Source organism: Pimephales promelas, chromosome 15 (assembly GCF_988280905.1).
Source record: "Pimephales promelas chromosome 15, fPimPro1.hap1.1, whole genome shotgun sequence".
NCBI lineage: Eukaryota > Metazoa > Chordata > Actinopteri > Cypriniformes > Leuciscidae > Pimephales > Pimephales promelas.
Window position 1 is genome coordinate 3,558,738 of NC_142783.1, and position 21,822 is coordinate 3,580,559.

The window sequence follows — 21,822 nt, forward strand, 5'->3', positions numbered from 1 at the left end:
GCGAAAGTGCGGCGTATTTGAAAAAATGCGGCCCCCGCATAAATATGCGGACTTTGGCTGAATTTGCATTGAATTCAGCGATCGCATAATCGCGTTTTTCTGGAGGGACTGACTTATGATAGTAATGAACTGAAAACGCTTGGTTTGCTCCGCTCACGCTGTCAAACACATGGCGACGGCAAGCGTAGACGCCGACTCATTCAAATCGGAGCTGTGGCGGCATTTTGACTCTTCGTAGACTAATAATAATCACCACCGCGAGAAGCACATCACCTCCGTTTTCATGTAAAAGTCATTAATGCGACAAGTGTGAGAGCTACGGAGATCACAAGGTGCGTCAGCGTTTCCATGGCAACCATGTGTTGTATTTATTTTACTATCTCTTTCTCTAAATGTCGTGTACATGGATTTATTTTTTTTTTTAATAATTTGTTTTTATTTATGGCATATTTTGCGAAATGTTCTGTTTTTTTTTAACTCTCTCTAGTTTAATGATACAAATTATGACAAAATTCAAATCTTTCCTTTATTACAATGTAAAACGCCTGTCAATGTGGTCGGCTACTGATTTTACAGTCTTTTATTAGGCCCCGTCCACACTACTGCGTTTTCGTTTAAAAACGGAGAATTAAAACGAATACAATCTCTGTTTTATCTGCGTATTAGAAATCATCTCCGTCCACATTAAAACGACTGAAAACGCGGATCACGCATGCGCGTGCCGGTGTAAACAGTGGTTGGCGAATCAGGGAAGGATACGTCATGACTGACAACACCCAATCATAGAGCCGAGCGTCAGCCCCTGCGTCAGCGTTTCTGAAGTCCTACGTTTTGTCTCGTCCACACTAAAACGCCCTACGGAGTTTCAAAACGCAAAACGCAGCTGCAGCGTTTCTAAACTTCTCCGTTTTAGGTCTTCGTTTTTCCCGTTTTAGTCTGGACGGGAGGTGCAAACGTAGAAAAAGGTCTCCGTTTTTAAACGAAAACGCAGTAGTGTGGGCGGGGCCTAAATGTGCGAAGGTACCAGTGTCCAGCCTCTTGACCAGACAGAGTTGAATTTTTTTTTTTCAATGTAGTTTTATTATTTGACAAATATATTTCAAAATGAAAAATGTCTGAGAAATAATAAAAGAGACACTTTTTCATTTTATAATTTGTCTTAATTCTCATTTGTTCATAATTCTCAAAAATGGTAAGAAAAATCGTATCATGAAAGCGGTATCGTGAATCGTATGGCATCGTGAGTTGAGTGAATCGTTACATCCCTAGTGGAGCCCAAAAACAACATCAAGACTCACTAGGTGCTCTTTATTGGCTATTTACAATTGAATACCCTTGTCAAATCTGACAAGTCACTAAAAAAGGATCTCACTTTGGCATAATTACGTTAAACTTTGCATGTAACCATTCTCTGACAACACCATATCAATTTGGTGACAGCGACACCTACTGGTCAAAAGTAATGAGGAATTACATTATATTGTTTTGGGTCAAATTATCATCAGGGATGACATGTATTTAATGTACATGTAACAGACCTTCTGCTGTTGTGCTTTGCCCTGTGATTGCTGCTTGCAACTACATTAATTAGGATTTATAAATTAAACGACTTTTTTTATTGCCAATTTTTTATTGTACTATTATGTATTTATTTCAGATAAACTGTCCCTTAACCAAAATAGACTTTCCCCCATCTATGTATTGAGATTAGTAATTATTTTTTTTACATTTGATTATTCCATTTCTGTATTATTTCTTACTTGTTAAAATAATTTAATTGTATTTCCCCATATTGTATTTGTTCTACTGTTTGTTTGTTTAATTTAAGTTTTTAAGTTTTAATTTAAATTTAAGTTCAAATTTAAATAACAAAAACAATTGTATTGTAAATATTAATAACAATTATTATTAATAAAAGATTCGGAGGAAAAGATGCATCAAGAATCGTTTTATAATCGAATCATTACCCCCTGAACCCGAATCGAATCGAATCGCGGGGCAAGAGAAGATTCACATGTGTAGGATAAAAGGCAAAAAAAGTATGTAAGCGTAATTAATAATATAACCGTCTCTGTGGTCCAGCCGTACCTCTAGCTGTGTGAAGATCTTGCGTATGTGGCGGTAGCAGCCCTCGGCGATGTCCATGTCCTCCTGGTACGAGTGTCCTTTGAACACTGGCTGAGGAGCATTGGAGAAGTACTTCTGGAACGGGAAGTGTGACGCCACGTCCTCCACCGGCACCTCTCGGCTGGGCTTCGGCTTCACTTTACTCATGTACTCCTCCCAACGGGAAATGACCTACGACACGAGAGATAGACAGACAGGCAGATAAAATCAGCGCCTGAGGGTTTCAGGGGCAGAACTCATTAACAGCGCATCAATGGACAAACAGCCTTGTCACAATACACACTTAATTAGTACAACACGCGTTTCACTGTAATCTCTGTGATCCGAGTTAATGGCCCGTGAGGATCCCCCCGAGGCGCTGATATGAATCTACAGACCACAGCGTGATGTATCGAACCACAGAGAGCGATAAGATGAGCACAAATGAAAGCGCTGCCTAGATTCACAGATCAGTCCTGCACTCCACACTAGTGCTGTTCATTCAATCGATTGTAAAATCAATTTTCCATCTAAAGACGTTTCCATTTTCAACACCAAATACAGGCAAATCCACGGACACCTAACAGGCGTTAGGACGAGCGTAAAGAGGCGCTTGAGACGCACAAGTCAGCAATATTTCTGAGGATTTATTGGTGAAGTTTCAGCACAATGACAAACAGGAGCGCAACATTCAGGGATTGAGATTAACACTCGACTCGCCAAATGTGGGAAAAATGAACTTTGCCCATAGGAAATGAATGGGAAAATGTAAAAAAAAAAAAAAAAAAAAAAAAAACAGCTGGGAAATTCACATGCCTCTCCATATAGAGAGCTGTACATGTCATCTAGTGGTTACACCATGATTCTACGCTTTTCCTCTATACTGTAACCCAGCCTTTCTCAAAGTGGGTGCCGCGGCACACTGGGGTGCCCCCTAGCTGTGTCAGGGGTGCCGCCAAAAAATTACGTAGGCTAAAAAAAATGTGGAAAAAAAAAAAACCCAGAAAAAAAAACAGCTGACATTTTTCTTATATAAATATATTTGAATTTACATTCTTCTTTTTAAACATATGAACATATTAATAAAATTGTAAATTCATTTTAGATAAACATATAAAATTAATCATAAAAAAATTCGTCTCACAAGACCGAAGCAAGACACACACAACTTGACGCAAGTGACGCAATCCATAGCAACGCGTTATAGCAACACCTCAGACTGACAGAAACGTAAAAATAAACGTGAATTTAGGCCACTTTAGTTACAGCATTATGGATCGTTTTTTGAAAAGAAAATCCCCACAAGAGCCGGGGATTTTTATTTTATTTTATCTGCATCCTGCACTTCATTTGAGTTCTCCTGGTCTGGATTTGTTATTGGGTTCTTGTATTGGGCGGTCCACCTCTTACGGTTTTATGGCATTTGTGTCTCTGATTAATTATTTTGTGAATTACTTTGCAAACCTGTGTTTTTAAAGGTGCTATAAAGTTTTTATTATTATTGTTATTTACAGTTCATATTATGCTCTGTTCATTACTGTTCTGTCTAACTAAACAAGACATTTGCATTTAAATTTGGGTTATGCAGTGTTTTTAAATTATATTTTACACTGGGGTGCCTTGAGATTTTATGCACTTTTGAAAGGTGCCCTGACTGAAAAAAGTTTGAGAAAGGCTGCTGTAACCAGATGGTGCTAATTTTCTTCAAAAATTTTTTTTTTTCTGAAGGCCTAGACTCTATATTAAACTAAAATACTGCATTAATATTTTTTTGAAAAAAATAATATATATATATATATATATATATATATATATATATATATATATATATATATATATATATAATAAAAAAAAAAATATATATATATATATATATATTTCCATGGCAAAAATAAACCATAAATATTGCATAAATATTAATAAATTCAATTAAACTGTCTCAAAATACTAAATTAAAAAGAATAAATATTATAGAACAAAAATAAATTGCATTGGTTTTACTGGGATGGAGAAAGTTTCATTTTTAGGTGTCCGGTCACTTTTGACCGGGAAGAGAACAAGTGTGACTCCGAAACGAAGAGCACCTGAGGGTTAAGAGTTAAAATCACCTGAATATCAATTAAACAGGAAAAATGAACTTTGTTGTCCAATCACGAGCCAATCTGGTGTGTTTCTATGTTCACTCTCTTTGCTGGGAAGTTCGCGTAAGACGAATCTGAGCGGATTTAGCGCAAATACGCAACTTGTGATCCTCATGATATATTAAATGCAGCGTATTGCAGAATCTGTGCATTACTGGTTTACTTGAACACACACACACACGTCACTACGCAACAAATAACGGCGCGCTTGTTCACTCGCATTGCAGTAATAACGAATATTAAAAGCATTTGGTGAACAGAAAATACATTGTTATTTTCCAGCATTCGACATGTTCTGTGTGCTGTATTGATCTGTCCACCTAACACACATTTTTGGTGAAAAAGAAAAAGGCCTTTAAAATCGAGTCCCTATTTTCGTTTTCGAAACTTGTGTTGGTTGGTCTGATCGATTGTGCAATCGATTTTTGAACGTAAACTGACAGCCCTACTCCGGACTAGGGCTGTTGGAATGAATTCCGAAATTCGAATATAATTCGAATATTTAAAAAAAAAATAAAAAATCAATACTATTCGAATGCTGAAGTTATTATTCGAATATTGCTTTTATATACAATACCGGTCAAATGTTTACAATTTTTTTTTGTTTTTAAAAGAAGTCTCTTCTGCTCACCAAGGCGGCAATTATTTCATAAAAAATACAAAAAAACATTAATATTGTGAAATATTATTACAATTTAAAACAGTGGTTTTCTATGTGAATATAATAGTTAAGTGTAATTTATTCCTGTGATCAAAGCTGAATTTTCAACATCATTACTGTTGCTGATTACACATCAGTTTTCAGTGTCACATGATCCTTCAGAAATCATTCCAATATGCTGATTTTATGCTCAAAAAATAGGGCTGGGTATCGATTCACATGTTCAATTCGATTCGATTTCGATTCGCAAGCTCTCAGTTCGATTCGATTTTGATTCTCGATTCGATTCCTGATTTGATTATCAATTAAACTATAATGAATATGGATGTAATACAAATCCTATATTTATCTAAAAAAAAAAAAAGAACAGTGGACATAAATTTACTAGTGGTTAATTAATACAAAGAAATTAAGAGCCACAAACCTGTATATAAAACTCTTTATTTTAGGTATACTATACACTAAATGCATACAATGAATAGACAGGATTTTGATGCAAGATGCAAAATTGATGCTGGAAATTGGACAAGTCAGAACAGTAGCACAGCTTGATCAAACAGGATCAGGTTATTTTATGTTTAAGAAGATAGATATAGATAAATAAATATATAAACATTCAGACATTTTTTAATTACATTGATCTTACCTAAATGTTTGTTTTTTACAATGGGGTAATTTTTTTGTTAAGAGTTTATGCAACACATGGAAGCTTGATTTCAATCTTTGAATTAAATCGAATAATAAATACAACAGAATAAAGACGCAAATAAAGAGACTTTTTTGGGTAGGTTTTTTGGGTATGTCAGAAATACAAACTGAATAAAGTAAATCCAATGTAAAATAACACTGGGTAGTCTTTTTAGTCCAGACTGAATTAAATACATAGGCTATTAATTCTGATTGCTTACAATTAATGCAATATTATGTTGTTATGACAACAGAATTAATGACAGACACATATGGCTGCGTTCACTTTAAGAAATAAAGGAGAGGAAGAAGACGCTGCACCGCGAGCCCTTAATTTGGAAAAAATCGATTCGTGGCCGTTGAGATTTTAAAAAACGATTAATCGAAAAATCGATTTTTTTGCCCACCCCTATCAAAAAACAAATTATTATTTACAATGTCGAAAACAGTCGTGTACCATTTTTACCCCCAAAATTCTATGATGAATAGAAAGTTCAAAAGAACAGCATTTATTTAAAATATAATCTTTTCTCTAACATTATAAATGTCTTTACTGTAACTTTTGATCAATTTAACTCATCCTTGATGAATAAAAGTATTTTCTAATATCTTTCCCCCAAAAATTAAAAATAAATTCTTACTGACCCCAAACTTTTGAATGGTAGTGATTAATGTTACAAAAGCTTTCCATTTCAGATCAATTCTGTTGTATTCGTCAAAGAATCCTGAAATAAAAATGTAAAAAACTGTTTTCAACATGGATAATAATCAGAAATGTTTCTTGAGCATCATATTATAATAATTTCTGTAGGATCACGTGACACTGAAGACTGGAGCAATGATGCTGTAAATTCAGCTTTGATCACAGGAATAAACTACACTTCACTATATATATATTCACATAGAAAACCGCTGTTTTAAATTGTAATAATATTTCACAATATTACTGTTTTTTTTGTGTATTTTTTATCAAATAATTGCAGCCTTGGTGAGCAGAAGAGACTTCTTTTAAAAACATAAAAAATCTTACTGATCTAAAACTTTTGACCGGTAGTGTATATTTAACCCTTGTGCATCAATTTATAAAAAGTTACACATAGGTAAAAAGAGGACAAAAATGTCCATGTCAAAAAACTGTCATAAAAACGTGACGCTTTGGAGCACAGACTTAAGTTTGGTATCATTTTAAAGAAGACCCTTTGCAGATTATTGCTGAAGTAAAAAAAATAATAATAAATAAATCCCAAAAAAAAGTTATATAGGTATAAGTTTATGAAAATTATTTATAAAAAATATTTTATATAAAATATTTATTTTTTTAAATCAGGTTGAACTCAAAACTGCAATAAAATCAAAGCCATGAATCTAAATAGGTTGTGTTCCAAATTTGAGGATGATATCTCAAAAAAATGAGCTTTGGGTAACAGTTTGTTTGGGCGTAGTAACATATTTTCCCCATTGGGTGGCAGCAAAACCCCACTGGAGCTCACAGTGATTGGATCTGAATTTGCAGTTTTTCTCTCTCAGTATTAAAACACACACATGCACGCACACACACACACACATATTTTTTTGTAACACACATACTAACCACACTCTGACATCCATACCGACACACCCACACAAATATTGTTGCATAATTTATCCAGTTGGTAACTTGGCTCTGTAGTATGCCGAAGCAGAAAACAGGAATAAAGCGATATTTGTTTTATTGGCCAAACTTAAAAAAAAGGCAACATCTGATAAAAAAATAGTAAAAAATACAATTTTGAAGCCTTGCCATCAGAATGAAAGCCTCTTAACAAAGATTGCATAATTTTATAGTTAACTGAACCGGGGATTAAAAATGGCAGTTTTAATGGGTTTCAATGGGGACATTTTTGTCCAAAAGGCGCTGAGAGGGAGTATTTTTTGTACCTAATGCAAAAAATATTTTTTTTAAGAAAATGACGGTGAAATAGTAAAATTCCAATAAAAATACACACCTGTGCCAAGTTTTTTGCAGTTAGCTTTAACACAGGCAAAGTGATCAAAAAAACAAAACTGAAAAGGACAAAAATGTCCATAAGGATGCACAAGGGTTAAAAAATATACATCTATATATGCAATCTTTCTCGCGGCTTACACGCATGTAAAAGTGAAATGCTTTTGTTTCGTCTAATGAACAATAAAGTTTTTGAATCGTAACACAATTGTGCACGTTATCCAAGCTGTAGGCTATCATCAGCATTTCCCATACAGACATCCGGGAAGATCCGGGAGTCTCCCGCATATTGATAGCGTCTCCCTGATGCTCGCAAAAAATTAGTTCAAATCTCCCGGAATCGAGAGCGAGATAGAACACACTGCGCGCATAACGTACGTAGCGCACGGCAGAGAGGGAGAGAACGAGAACGTTTGGTTTTTTAATGTGCCGTGGTTTACCCAGAATACCTATGGCTAGAGCTCTTTTCAGTCGCTGCATTGCGCATCCTTCTGATTATTTCCATTTTCCCCTTAACAGTATGACTAAAGGACAGTGTGTACTGCGCATCTGCTCGCAGATTTAATTGATGAGATATCCCATTAATAATTCACTGGAATGCACTAAGAATCTCTTGTTTTTCTCCCTGAACGCCGGCGTCTCTTTCCAGGTTTGTTTTCACACGGACGCTTTAAAAAGATGAGGTAGAGCTTTTGTGTGAGTGAATGTACATGTGTTGTATTATTTGTGTTTTGCCTCGAGGACCCCCTCGAAAACGAGATGTTTCATCTCAAGGGGTTATCCTTAACAACAACAATACATTTAAAAGTAATATATCTCCCCTTTTCACTTCTAATCCCAGTTAGCAGGATTTACTGGAATGCTTCTAGTAAATACAATATATATTATCTGTTAAAATGATATATCATTCAGTGCTCAAGTTACTGGACATTTTTGTATAAGGCAATGTATGTTACATAATACAGACAACCTCAGGAAAAAAAAGGCACTGGAAAAATATGCATTTCGTGCAAAAGTTCAGTAATTCAACTTAAAAGGTGAAACTAATATTCATTACATGCAAAGTGAGATATACATCAAGCATTTATTTGTTATCATTTTGATAATTATGGCTTACAAGCTTATGAAAACCTTTTCCCAATATTCTATTTTTGAAGTTCATCAGATCATAAAGATTATAACAAACAAAGGCTTAAAATATCTCACTTTGCATGTAACGAGTCTATATAATGTATTATTTTCACCTTTTACGTTGAATTAGTGAAATAAATTAAGTTTTAAAAATATACAATATGATCATATCATCACTTTTTTTTGCAACTACTGTACATTTCAGCCGCCCTGCTCTCTAAGATATCAGCATAATCTTACATTAGCTTTTTATAATGCTTCTTTTAAATTATTTTATGTATTGAGAGCTGAGCTGATCATCCTGTACCCGTTTCTCTCTCAAGATCCCAATTCAAATATCTCATTTCATTCATTTTTCCCTTCCTGTTCGTCACCATTTTATGTAATGTCGTTGTTTTTTGTTATTTTACTCGCAGGGAGCAAATAATATGATAACAGTGTTGAAATGTGAGACAGCTAAATATAGCAAAAATATCCTATTTTTGGCCATTAAAGTTAACCCTCTGGTGCTCTTCGGTCATTTCTGACCGAAAAATTTTCTGTTTTGAATTTTTTTAAAAATCACAGCTTCATCAGAATGTTACGAAATTCGGAGACTTTTATGGCATTGGGTATGTGAACACACACAAAAAAATTGAGGTCATGATCTGAGCAGGCTAAGTGGTCGTAAAAAAAATAGTCAAACTTGTGCTCTTCGGTGAAAAATGACGACCATAGGAAATGAATGGGAAATTGACAAAATCTACAAATCGGACACAATTCTAAAAAAAAGTACACCGCAGGAAAGGGGTGACACTCTACAACATCTAGAGTGCAAAACAGACACACCCACCAACACACACACACTTTTATACACATATACACCAATAAATTTTGATTACAAAAAGTATGTTTTGAGTTTTTAAAAATCACAGCTATATCGCAATGTTATGAAACTTGATGACTTTTATGGCATTATGTATGTGAACACACAAAAAAATTGAGGTCATGATCTGAGCATGCTAAGTGGTCATAAAAAAAATAGTCACACTTGTGGTCTTTGGTCAAAAATGACCCCCATAGGAAATGAATGGGAAATTGTAAAAAAAAATAAAAAAAAATGAAAAAATAAATAAATAAATAAATAATGGTGTATTTTTGTTTGTCAATTTTTTTTTATTATAAGAAATAGTTTGAGATTGTTTCAACTATATATTGTATATTGAAATCCACCACCAACAAAAAAAATGTGTTTATAAACATCTGGGGAATTCACATGCCTCTCCATAGAGAGCTGTACACGTCATCTAGTGGTTACACCATTATTCTACGCTTTTTCTCTATACTGTAACCAGATGGTGCTAATTTTCTTCAAAAAAAATTTTTTTTCTGAAGGCCTAGACTCTATATTAAACTAAAATACTGCATTAATATTTTTTTGAAAAAAATAATATATATAAAAAATATATATATATATATTTCCATGGCAAAAATAAACCATAAATATTGCATAAATATTAATAAATTCAATTAAATTGTCTCAAAATACTAAATTAAAAAGAATAAATATTATAGAACAAAAATAAATTGCATTGGTTTTACTGGGATGGAGAAAGTTTCATTTTTAGGTGTCCGGTCACTTTTGACCGGGAAGATAACAAGTGTGGCACCTGAGGGTTAAGAGTTAAAATCACCTGAATATCAATTAAACAGATTGTCAAGAGTATGACTGCACAACTAACACTGCTACTATTACTTTGGGTGCTCCGCTAGTTTTAAGTTCATAAGGAAGCGTTTGGGTACCTGGTAGAGGTAGAAGTGTCCAGCGGTCTCGCATGTGTAGGAAACGTCCCCGGGCACACCGAGACTGTCCTGCAGACGGGCCACCTCTCGCAGGAGCTCCAGACGCCGGGACAGCACATAGTTCACTCGTCCATACCTGACAGAGGACGGGACCGTTCACACTCAAGACGACTGAACCACGCAGAACAGTTTCACCACAACAGACTTTGACTATGGCTTAGATATAGAAGATCGTCAGACTTCAGATAGACGTCTAAATCAGACCGTTGCACAAAGCACTGAAGACTCTGACTATCTTATGTTTAGCCTAGCGGAAAATATGTGTTTGTTGGAGGAGTGTGGCAGTTACAAGGACATTTTACCGGGGAAATTTAGCGGAGAATGTAGAAACAAGAGGAAATGTTTCATTTGGACAAAGATTACCAGCGTTGGGTGGAGCATTAAAGACGTTCAGAAAAAATGTACAAGATGTAAAAAAAAAAAAATATTTAGCCTGTATCTCCTTCCATTGCATTTCGAAAAAGCACCAACAATCAAAGACAAATTAGTGAGAAGTCATCTAAGAAATCCAATACGTGGTTAAGTTCAAGCGCAGGAAATTATAAGTGTGGCAACTGTAATCACTGATCTTTTATCAATTGTAATACCTCATTTGTGATCTATAGGTTGGAGTGTCCATGTTTTTATATAGGAATGACTGCTAGAAAACTAAAGAAAAGATTATCAGAACATAAAAATGCCATTGGAGTTTGTAATCCTCTATATCCTATGGCCATTCATTATAGAGATACAAATCATGGAAGCCCAAGTACACTAAAGATAACAGGCATTGAACATATCCCCAAGTCCATAAGAGAAGGCGATAGGGTTGAGAGGTTATTACAAAGAAAATCTTTCTGGATTTACTCACTGAAAGCTACTACATTTCCAGGCTTATGGAGAACTAGACTTTGTACCATTTTTGTGAATTACTGCTCATGCAATAAGTCGTATTGAATATATCCATTGATTTATATATTTTGATTGATGTTTGTTTTTCTACACCATTTCGTTGAATAAATTATATCGATCTGTTTTGATTTGTATTCCCTAATTAAGATATCGCTTAAAATGTTTCATCTGGATGTATATAGTTTTTTTTCTTTCATTATTATTATTTTTTAGTAATTGAATTCTTTTTTTTCTTTTTTTACACTTATTGAATTTCTTATTGAATATTTTTTTTATTTTTATTTATTTATTTTATATTATGTATGATATTATGCTATCTGTTGAACTCTGCTCCCTGCTGGCTAACGTTGCATGGTGTGACCAAGTGTTTAATATTTAGATTAATGAACTGCAACTTAAAATGCACCTGTGACTTAGTTTGCAACACACACCCTGACGAAGGCATAAGCCGTAACGCGTAGGTGCATCAGTCACCAACTTTATGAACTAAAGCCATGATCTAATAAAGGCTTTTTAACTTTTGTACACACGATTCGAGTGCCTTGGAGTATTACAGTACTTTGATTTAAGAAGAAATATCCTACAACGGGAGGAGGACCCCAAGAGAAACTTAAAGCTACACTGTGTAACTCTTTTAGTTTATTGTTAGCTAAAAACAGTTAGTTCTTTCAAAAATATATATGTGCTCATTAATGTATATTTACTTCGATCAAGTAATAAAGTATTCTCGTGAGTGTATAATATGCCATTGAAAATACATACGGGTAAGCGGTCGCCATGTTGCCCCTCCATCTTGAAAGTACATTAGCCAAAGAGCGACATCCCGTTAATTCAAGCTTTGCCTTTCGCGTTTACGTTTGAGTTAACACTCATGGACGAGGTCGAACTGGAAGCCATGTTAATCTTGGACTACATTGGCCACCGTAGGAGTTAAAACGAAATCGGAATTGAGAGGAACAGAAACTAATATTCACTGAATGGTCATATACCTTTTCAACGCTAGATGGGGGTAAAAATCACACAGTGTAGCTTTAAAGACACCGAGATGGTGATGAATATATATGGTAAGGGCCATTTTCCCTTTTCTTTTGGCTGTTAGGGTTAGTACTGTAACTGATTGTTACTGCTGGTTGCCAAGGTAACAGTCTTAAGGCCTGTTCACACCGGGACAAATTTTGTGTGCGATATTCGCCGACGTTTAACGCCTAGTGACTAAACAAAGGGCGCCAATGTGAGTGTGCACACCGACGCGGAAAAGCGTCATTTAAAAAAAACAAAAAAACAAAAAAACGCCTCAGGTTCGTTTTTTTTAGTTTGACGCGCCGGGTCAAAAACTATCCGACCAATGAGATTGGTGCTTTTGCTCACGTGTTTGGAGCTTCTGAAGTTACAGTAAAACACAACTTGGGGGCGCTCAAACACAAAACGGTCTTACCGAGCACACATGCGTAACGGCGAAGAAGATACGCGTCGCCGTCTACAGTACACAGCCAGGAAGAAATAGCCGAGGAAGATGCGAGGCAAGATGAATAACATAAAGAAACATAAAGAACTATTTGACAAACGCGACAGGGACTACAAACATCTTGATAAAAGAGAACTGTTAGGGAGTTGTATTGTAGAGCAAACGGGCGCCATCTAATGTCAGGGAATGAATTTGCATGTTCACTCGGCTCATCGTCAGTGAAAATCGCTTGGGTGTGAACACAAAAAACGCGTTAAAAAACGCTGACGAATAACTTGAGCAGATATCGTCCCCGTGTGTACGGCCCTTTAGAACTATGTTAGCCTGTAAGGCGTCTCAGTCTATCGTGCATTTTGACTACGACTCTACCGGTGCTCGCTATGTCACACATAAAACGACTATTCACAAACTGTTAATGGTTACTTCATCCAAAAATTTAACTTCCGCATTTACTCGTGTTTTCGCGTGACGCAAGCTTTTAACGGTATGAATCGGTTCATCATATAAAGAGGTTCATTCATATTATTTATGAGGAATAGAGGAATGGACTTTAAATGACGGGACAGAAATCTCAGGTTTCATAAAAAATATCTTCATTTGTGTTTGGAATAGGGCTGTTGGAACGAATTCCGAAATTCGAATATAATTCGAATATTAAAAAAAATCGATACTATTCGAGTGCTAAAGTTACTATTCGAATATTGCTTTTATATATATTTAAAAATAAATATATACTTCCGAAGCGACCAGGTGTAAACGGCCCCTTATCGCTTTCTTATTAACAATAGGAGAGCGCGGGACAAACTTTCGCGTGGCACATTCGCAAGGTCTCGTTCACTCCCTCTCTGCCATCGCGCGGCACGCTATGTATGTTATGCGCGGATTCCGACGCAATATGACGATCACATCACTTCAGATCTGAGCCCCTATTCATCAAGCCAACGCGCCACAATCTATCGCAAATTAAAGTGAAAGTAAGTTGCAGGCGCTTAACACTACCATCTTCATTAAAAGTAAAGGAATGAAATGATCTTACCAGGCCTGTTGCCGATCTCTCTTATTGCTGTCTTTGCTGATTTTGAAATTAGCCGATGATCAATAAAATGCAGCTCAAATCTGTTGCTTTCGGTGACGTGCACTTCATTAAATCCGCATATAGCGCGGGAATTGAAGATCGGATTTATATCCGTTTCGCAAAAAACACATTTTTTGAGAAAACGCATGAAGTGGCCAGGTGTAAACCGCCCTTAAATGTTTAATGTAGTAATGTTAGATGTCCCTCTAGTGGACAGAACGTGTAACAACAACCACAGGCTATAGTGGCATTGACGATCGATAAGAATGTGTAATGTTGTAAATATTAATAATAGGATTAATTTGAGCATTTAATATTCGAATATTACATAAAATAAGGATTTGAATTCGAATAGTATTATAGAGAAAGATTGACAGCCCAAGTTTGGAAGTTGAACGAAACGACATGAGGGTGAATACATTTGGAAGAAATACAGCTTATAAATACAGTAAGCGGAGTCTTAACTAACTCTATATCGCGAATCAAATAGTTGACATCAACGATACATATTACGAAGTCTCGATATATAACACCCCTAGTATCCAATTTTTCCTCTGGTTTTATTCAAAAATCTTCTTTTTGACTGATTCACTGGAGATATTCATTTGTGAATCTAACTCCAAGAGTCATGCAGTGTGTTTGTGGAGTAAAATCCTCCGTTTTAAACGCATGATGAAATGAGGTGGATGTTGTGACACAGATGTCACATACAGTATTGCACAGACACTTTCTTGCTTTTGTCAGAGCTCAATGGTTCACCAAAGCATGAGGAAAGCTCTAGCTGAAAATAAACTTCTTCAAAGCATATATTTTCACACACTTTTAATCGATCGTTACTTAAGAATAAATATCCTGCTTTTTCCTTATTACCTCAGAAACCCAGCAGGTCATGGGTCAAATGTGAGTGTTATCTGATGTCAATAGAGGATTATAGCAATTAAAAGCTCTTTTTAGATTAGAAAGGGCCTTTGACTTTCTAGTAAATGGTTCAAAACATCAGGGAAAACGGCTTCCTCATGATAAGTAAATCAGAACTGAACACGTGTGTGTGTGTGTGTGTGTACCTGCTGAAATCTTTCTCAGTCTCTAGTTCTTCTTCTCCATGGCCCATACGCAGAAGGTGACGTTCATCGATGTCTAACGCCATAATCTTCTCAAACAGCTGGTTCAGAGCCTGAACGATAAACACACACATATCCAGAAAATAAACACATAAACAATGGAAATATATATATTAATGTCAGATTCAGATTCTTTTATTTAATGCCGTGTCAGCAGTCAAAGCTATTTTTTATGGCAAAAAATAAATAACAAAAATACAAATATCATTTAAATACAAAAACACCAAGTCATATTATTTTAAATAAGCATATGATAAAAAAAAAATCCAAAACCCTTTCAGACATAATCTTATTAAATAACTTCAAAATATGAAAATAATAAGGGAATCTTATAAACATGCATAAGTTGGGTCTTCACCTTTAAGTAAAAAACCATGAGTCAAAACTGTCATCAACACTTGATCAAGTCTAGTTTTAAGAGTGATAAAAAGTCGGAGTTTTATTCTTGCACATAAATATATATTTTGAATAGTTTTAACTCGGATGTAACTACAATTTCTGGTAGATGTTGAGAGCGAGTAAACCCAAATAGTAGTTGAATGCTAAGCGTTGACTTCGGTGAACACTGCGTGACGAACCCCCTCAGTGACGGTGTCGGCCACGCACCTGATTGGAGTGTGTGACGATGAGCGTTCTCTGCTCGGGGAAGTTGTGGTACAGGTTGGAGATGATCTGAACAGCCACGTCTGTTTTTCCCGTGCCGGGAGGACCAACGACCTACAGCCGAGGGAAAGAACATTTAAAAAAGAGACGCTGACAGTTCTTCAGCACATGTGGAGGTGCCAGACACAAAGCCCGACTACATTTGCATAAACACACAGGGAGAGACTGACAGACATTTAAACATTTAGATTCAAAAGCAGCTGATGGATATACGAGTAGGGAGAGACTGATAATAGGAGGATAACACTGTACAGTCCAGGGCTGCGTTTCCCAAAAGCATCGTAAGCCTAATTTGATCGTAAAAACGATCTTAATATTATGTTCTGTTTCCCCAAAAGCATCGTAACTTAAAGTAGCACTTGAAAATCTTCGTACAACCCCGAGTGCATCGTAAGAACAACCGGCAGATTACACTTTTATCTAGATTCAATAGATTACACTGCAACGCAAGTAGCCTATAATATATAGGTTTTGATTGTACACTTTGTTGTACTCGTGTTTTGTTTAAATGAATGAATTAAATGATTAAAAAGGGAAGAAAAATAGAAATACACATCTAAATTAAACGAATGAACAAAAAAAAAAATCATAAAATAAGTAATCTGGGAAATATGCTTTAAAGACCGGTGAAAATAGGGATGAATTCAAAAAAATCTGTCAGTGCGCGAAAACCAGCCATGTATTGGGCATTTCTCGCGGACCTCCTTCCCTGATCTTTGAACACGGTTGCAGTTAGTTTGCAACGTGACATGTCCTTCCAGATGCTTTGTTTTTCCTTGTTTGTATGGTGTCCTTTAAATCTGTTAAAAATAAAATGAACTTCTCTGGAAGGACATTAATTTTATCTTTTTGAAAGGTATCTTCTCTTGTTTTTTTGTTTTTGTTCAGCCATTTTGTCAGCCTGTATAGGTGTTTTATATCCATATAGACTTCTAATCCACAACAAATGACGATTATTAGGTTAAACGTTCAGAATACGACTCCATATAAGGTTATATTTCAGCACTTCGCGAATGGATAGCGACGCTTAGAACGCGTTCTCACGCGTTCATGTTAAGTGCATTTTTGGGAAATGCACGTGGAATTGCTGCGAGTGTTCGTAACCTTGCACGTAGAGGGCGCTCTTAAGAGCTAAGATACATCGTTATCGGGAAACCCGGCCCAGGTCAAAAGTTTGGAATTATTCATATTTTTCTAATGTTTTTAAAAGAAGTCTTTTCTGCTCATCAAGTCTGCATTTATTAGATTAAAAATACAGTAAAAACAGTAATTTTGTGAAATATTATTAAAATTTTAAATAGCTGTTTTCTATGTGAAATATATATATATATATATATATATATATCAGTGCTGTCAAATGATTAAAATATTTAATCGTGATTAATCGCATTAATGTAATAGTTAACTGGCGATTAATCACAATTAATCACACATTTTTTATCTATTCTAAATGTCTCTTGATTCCTTTTTGTCCCATTATTTTTTCTAATTTTAATGCTCTTTTCAACATGGAAAAGTGGATCGGCTTGCTTTGTGCAAATGTTTTTTATTGAAAACAACGTTGGCATATACGTTGTTCAATTTCACACTAACATTCTCACTTGGAGCAAATAATCTCACACAATGCAACACTGTCCATCGATAAAAGGGTGAAAGAAAAACTGACGAGGTCGAATATTGACGAGGGGGCGGAGAATTCGCATCAGCTTTGTGTGTGTGTGTGTGTGCTTGGCCATCATCAAGTGGTGTTTCGGACGTGCTGTGATGATGATCGCTCAGTTCACAACGACAAAACACACAGATCACTTTGGTCTTGTCAATGAAACCATTTGGCAACTTTTTACAAGTAAACTTTCCATTCAGAATCTTATTTGCATCCATTTCGGCGTCTCGCGCTCGCCATCGACTCAAAACGCAACGTTAATCTACTATTTGGCCGTCTCGCAAGCCCAAACAAGTGTGGGACTGTTGTTTTGTTTCCGGTCTAGTCAGATCCGCTAGTGCTTTGGTCGACGAAGCACCGAAACGTCCTAGCGTGACACTAGCCATTGAAATGAATAGGTTTCATAGCGCAGCGCCGCGCCTGTTGCTAAGCATGTGAAAAAAAAAACTACAAAGTTTGCTAGGACAAAAAGTAACTGACAGCCCAAATATATATGTATATATATATATATTTCATATTTGTTCAACAACAAAGGAAAAGTACTTCTCTCTGAAAACACACAAATAAAGATACCTTTAGATGTTTAATGATGATGAACTCATTTTTGTGAAAACCTAAAAAAAATCTACCAAAATGTTTCTCTTGTTTTTACTGTAGTTTGAAATTAGTCCGTATATTGCATATTATACATGGGATCGAATATCGATATTTTCCAAGGTATCGTATCGAAGTTAAAAAATTCCAGTATCATGACAACACTATTACAAACCTTAATTATCGACAAATTTTTTCATAAGGAGCTACACTAAAACAACAGGAAGAAAAAAAATAAAAGGTGTAGTAAGTGATTTTCGTTTTACCATAGTAAGGCCTGGCTGCATCCCTGCACGAATGGCTTCGATCTGGGTGGGTGTAAACTGGATGGTGTTTCTGTAGAAGTGGACAAACATGTCACTCTTTAACAGCGTTATGTTTATACAGACATGCACTCTGGGTCACGATAGAGTCCTCCACGCACCGCTTGGGCTGGTTGTAGGGATACGGGCCTCTGTTGGGAATCACGTGAGGCTCCACCACCAGCGTCTGATCTTCCTCGCCCTGCGTCTCTTCCTCATTTGCTTTACGCTTCTTAGCCTTCACGTTCTGCACAGGGAATCGAATTCTGGTAGAGAAGAGAGTCACAATTTCTATAAACCTTGCACAAATAGTCCACATGCACTACCGTTCAAAAGTAATATTGAGAAATGTAATTACAATTTAAAATAATTGTTAATTGTATGTAGATTTATATATAGGGCTGGGTATTGACACACATTTCCCAATTCGATTTCAATTCACAAGCTTGCAATTCGATTCCGATTCGATTTGATATTGATTATTTTGGATATCGGTTACAATAAATGGCACATTTTCTCAAGGAAATCAAATCTCTTAACTAATGCTGTAAACTATGGGAGTCTAGTTGTAGCCTATAGACTTCATTAGCCTAATATGAAGGTAATAATGAACTGTTTTGTAGCTATAGAAACACTTAAATTACACTTTTATTTATTTTATAATAAGAAGATTATATGAAATACAAACATTTAAATGGTGGCTGTCATAAAAACTTGCCAGATTTATTCAAATATGCATTAAATATTGAAGAACATTAAGATTATAATGCATATGTAATATGGTGTATATATTTAGCAAAATGCTCCTCTGGAGTTATTTTGTCTAGCTGACTAACGTGGGTTTTCTGAGGTAAATATGACGATCACATTGATTATAAGCTGTTTAACTGACGTCTTTCCAAGGTTGAAACGCTGATTGAGTGAATAAATGTGACATGATACGGATTTGGATAAGTTGTACTCTATCTTTAACACACTTTCAGATGCTCATTCATGTTTATTTGGCGCTGTGACTGGTATTATTAAGCCGGAAGAGAGATCAGCGCTGCTGCTTCTCCAGAGCGATCTCATGCCACAGCGCCAAAACGCTATTTATGTTTTTGAATTTCGAAAGAAAATGGACGTAATTAGAAAATTGAGACTTTGTTTTATATCAATAGTAACAAAGGACAAAGATTATTGCGATATTTTGGATGCGCAGCCGCGATACAATGATCCATTCATTCAAATGAAACAGGATGACTAAACGATTCTTGAGATTTAAGAATCGATATCGGTTCGTACAAATGAGAATCGATTAATATCGAGAAATCGTTATTTATTACCCAGCCCTAATATATATATATACACACACACACATAAATACAGTTAAACCAAAATGTATTCAGACACCGTCAACCTTTCTCACATTATCACGGTTTATTCGCTATAGTTTAGAAAATGCAAATAAAATATGAGCAGAACTTGATAGTTGATATTTGACTGGTTTTGTCCGTCCTTCTGTTTAGACTCTCACACATGAATAATGTTGAATATCTGTTGAATTTAACTACACTATTATATAATAGCAGTTTAGCTCAACCAGTGACCAAGCAATGCTTCATGTTGTTCAGTGTGTGTGTAGAAAGAGCAATAGCAATTACAGGAAAAACACACGATCAGCTCAAAGTGTCTGCATTTTTGGTCCCAACTGTTTATGAATGTTACTGGTAGTCACTGTATGAAGAATATTTGGGTGTAATATCTCACAGTTTACTTTATTTTGCTCTCCTCACTTAGATACATGAACTATAGTGTCCAGCACACACTAGTAAAAAATAATAAATGATATCTGGTGTCTGAATAATATATTTCATCCAGTAATGGTGATTTCTGACCTGAAAGGCGGGACCTGTCGAGCGGGATCGTCCTCCGACACCTTCACCGTGTGATTGGGGAAACAGGACTTCAGGTGCTCGATGGACAGGAAGGTGTCGTTGAAGTCCAGGGACGAGATCTGATTGGGCATCTTGGAGTAATGGGCACTACCAGGGTCTCCATAACCCAGAATGATGTCGTGAAGCCAGTCGGGAACCACACACTCTGTGTTCATGAGGTTGCGAATGGTCTCAAGCACAGCCTGCAAGCAACAAGGAATTATTTTTCCATAACTGTGGATGAGTGAACCACTGTTTTAGATGATGTTTAAAGGGGAATATACAATTCCTGTCTGATTGGGTGGTTCTTGTTTTATATTTTCCCTTTAAATATTGGTTAAAGTTTAAGTACTTGTGTTTTGTCATTTTATTAGATTGTTAAAAAAAATGTCTGTGTAGTTTTTACACATTTTTATTTCAGTTTTTGTTTTAGTAAATTTAGTACTTAAAAGGATCTTTCACCCAAAAAATGAAAATTCAGTCATTATTCACATTATTACACACTTTCATTCATCTACAGAAATTAATGAAGATATTTTAAATGAAATCTGAGGCTTTTATTGACGTATAAACACTGATGTTCAGCCAGCATCAAACAAAGTTAAGCATTCAAACTGGATCACAGAAGTTGAACACACGAGAACCAACGAGGTTCATGTATTACGCCGCACGTTTCAGCTTCTCCAAGAACCAATGAGATTTGTGTTTTCTCGCATCAAGCAAGTATGATTGAGCTTCAGTTTATGTTCGCAGAATAATGTTTATATGTGAATAAAAGCCTAAATTAAAAGTGTTCATCATGTATGATGATTATGTGTCTTCAGAAGACTTCTTTATCAACGTTTTGAAGTGCCAGATTTTTAAATCAATAGACTTTCAATGGACGGACAGAAATCACTGAAAAATGAACGAAAGATGAACGAAAGTCTCACAGGTTTGGAAATACAACAGGATGATAAAATTGTGACACTTTTAATTTTCGGATGAACTAACCCTTTAAACTAGGGCTGAGCGATTATGGAAAATAATCTAATTGCGATTTTTTAACCAATATTGCGATTGCGATTTAAAAAAAAGTTCTTTACCTTCTGTATTAGTCGACAAAGACAAGCAATAAATCAGGCAGCTCATGATCTGATCTACTTTTTTTATTAATTAATCTTAATAACACTTAAAATATGCATTTAATTACATGTGTAAAAACACATACTTTAAAAAATAATTATAAAAAACATTTAATTAAACCAATGTTAAGAATTTTAAATAGGCTTTATAAAATAATATATCTTCAAAATATAAAAGCTAGTAAATAAATAGAAACAAAAAAAGCATTACAAGCAATAAAGAAAGAGTGGTCTCAGTATTTAAAAGTAGGCTGTCTGAATGTTTATCATCCGAGAGCTGGAGTGATTTCCCCCTCAGTTTAGATATGATAAGCTGCATTCACACTAATGCACATATCTCTTGAAATTGTAAATGTGGTTTGTCCTGTTGGTTTAAGAACTGACTGTGTTTACATTAATTTTGCGTCATAAAAGCATTTTGACATGCAAGTTTATGCACATTTAACCAATGAGTCG

The 21,822-nt window shown here is 35.4% G+C and overlaps 1 protein-coding gene across 2 annotated transcripts in view; it reads right to left on the reverse strand.

Annotated features, from left to right (window-relative positions):
* Positions 1-21,822, reverse strand: part of aqr (aquarius intron-binding spliceosomal factor) — a 111,663-nt gene that overhangs the window by 42,658 nt on the left and 47,183 nt on the right. For both annotated transcript variants that reach the window (XR_005618343.2, XM_039650957.2), the window contains exons 20-26: positions 20,204-20,445; positions 18,449-18,592; positions 18,291-18,360; positions 15,711-15,821; positions 15,048-15,157; positions 10,493-10,628; positions 2,089-2,298 (exon numbers count right to left, since the gene is read on the reverse strand). Coding sequence is in view for 1 of the 2 variants with exons in the window: in XM_039650957.2 (XP_039506891.2) it covers positions 2,089-2,298; positions 10,493-10,628; positions 15,048-15,157; positions 15,711-15,821; positions 18,291-18,360; positions 18,449-18,592; positions 20,204-20,445 (1,023 nt within the window). In the remaining variant the exon portion in view is untranslated. The remainder of the gene's footprint in view (positions 1-2,088; positions 2,299-10,492; positions 10,629-15,047; positions 15,158-15,710; positions 15,822-18,290; positions 18,361-18,448; positions 18,593-20,203; positions 20,446-21,822) is intronic.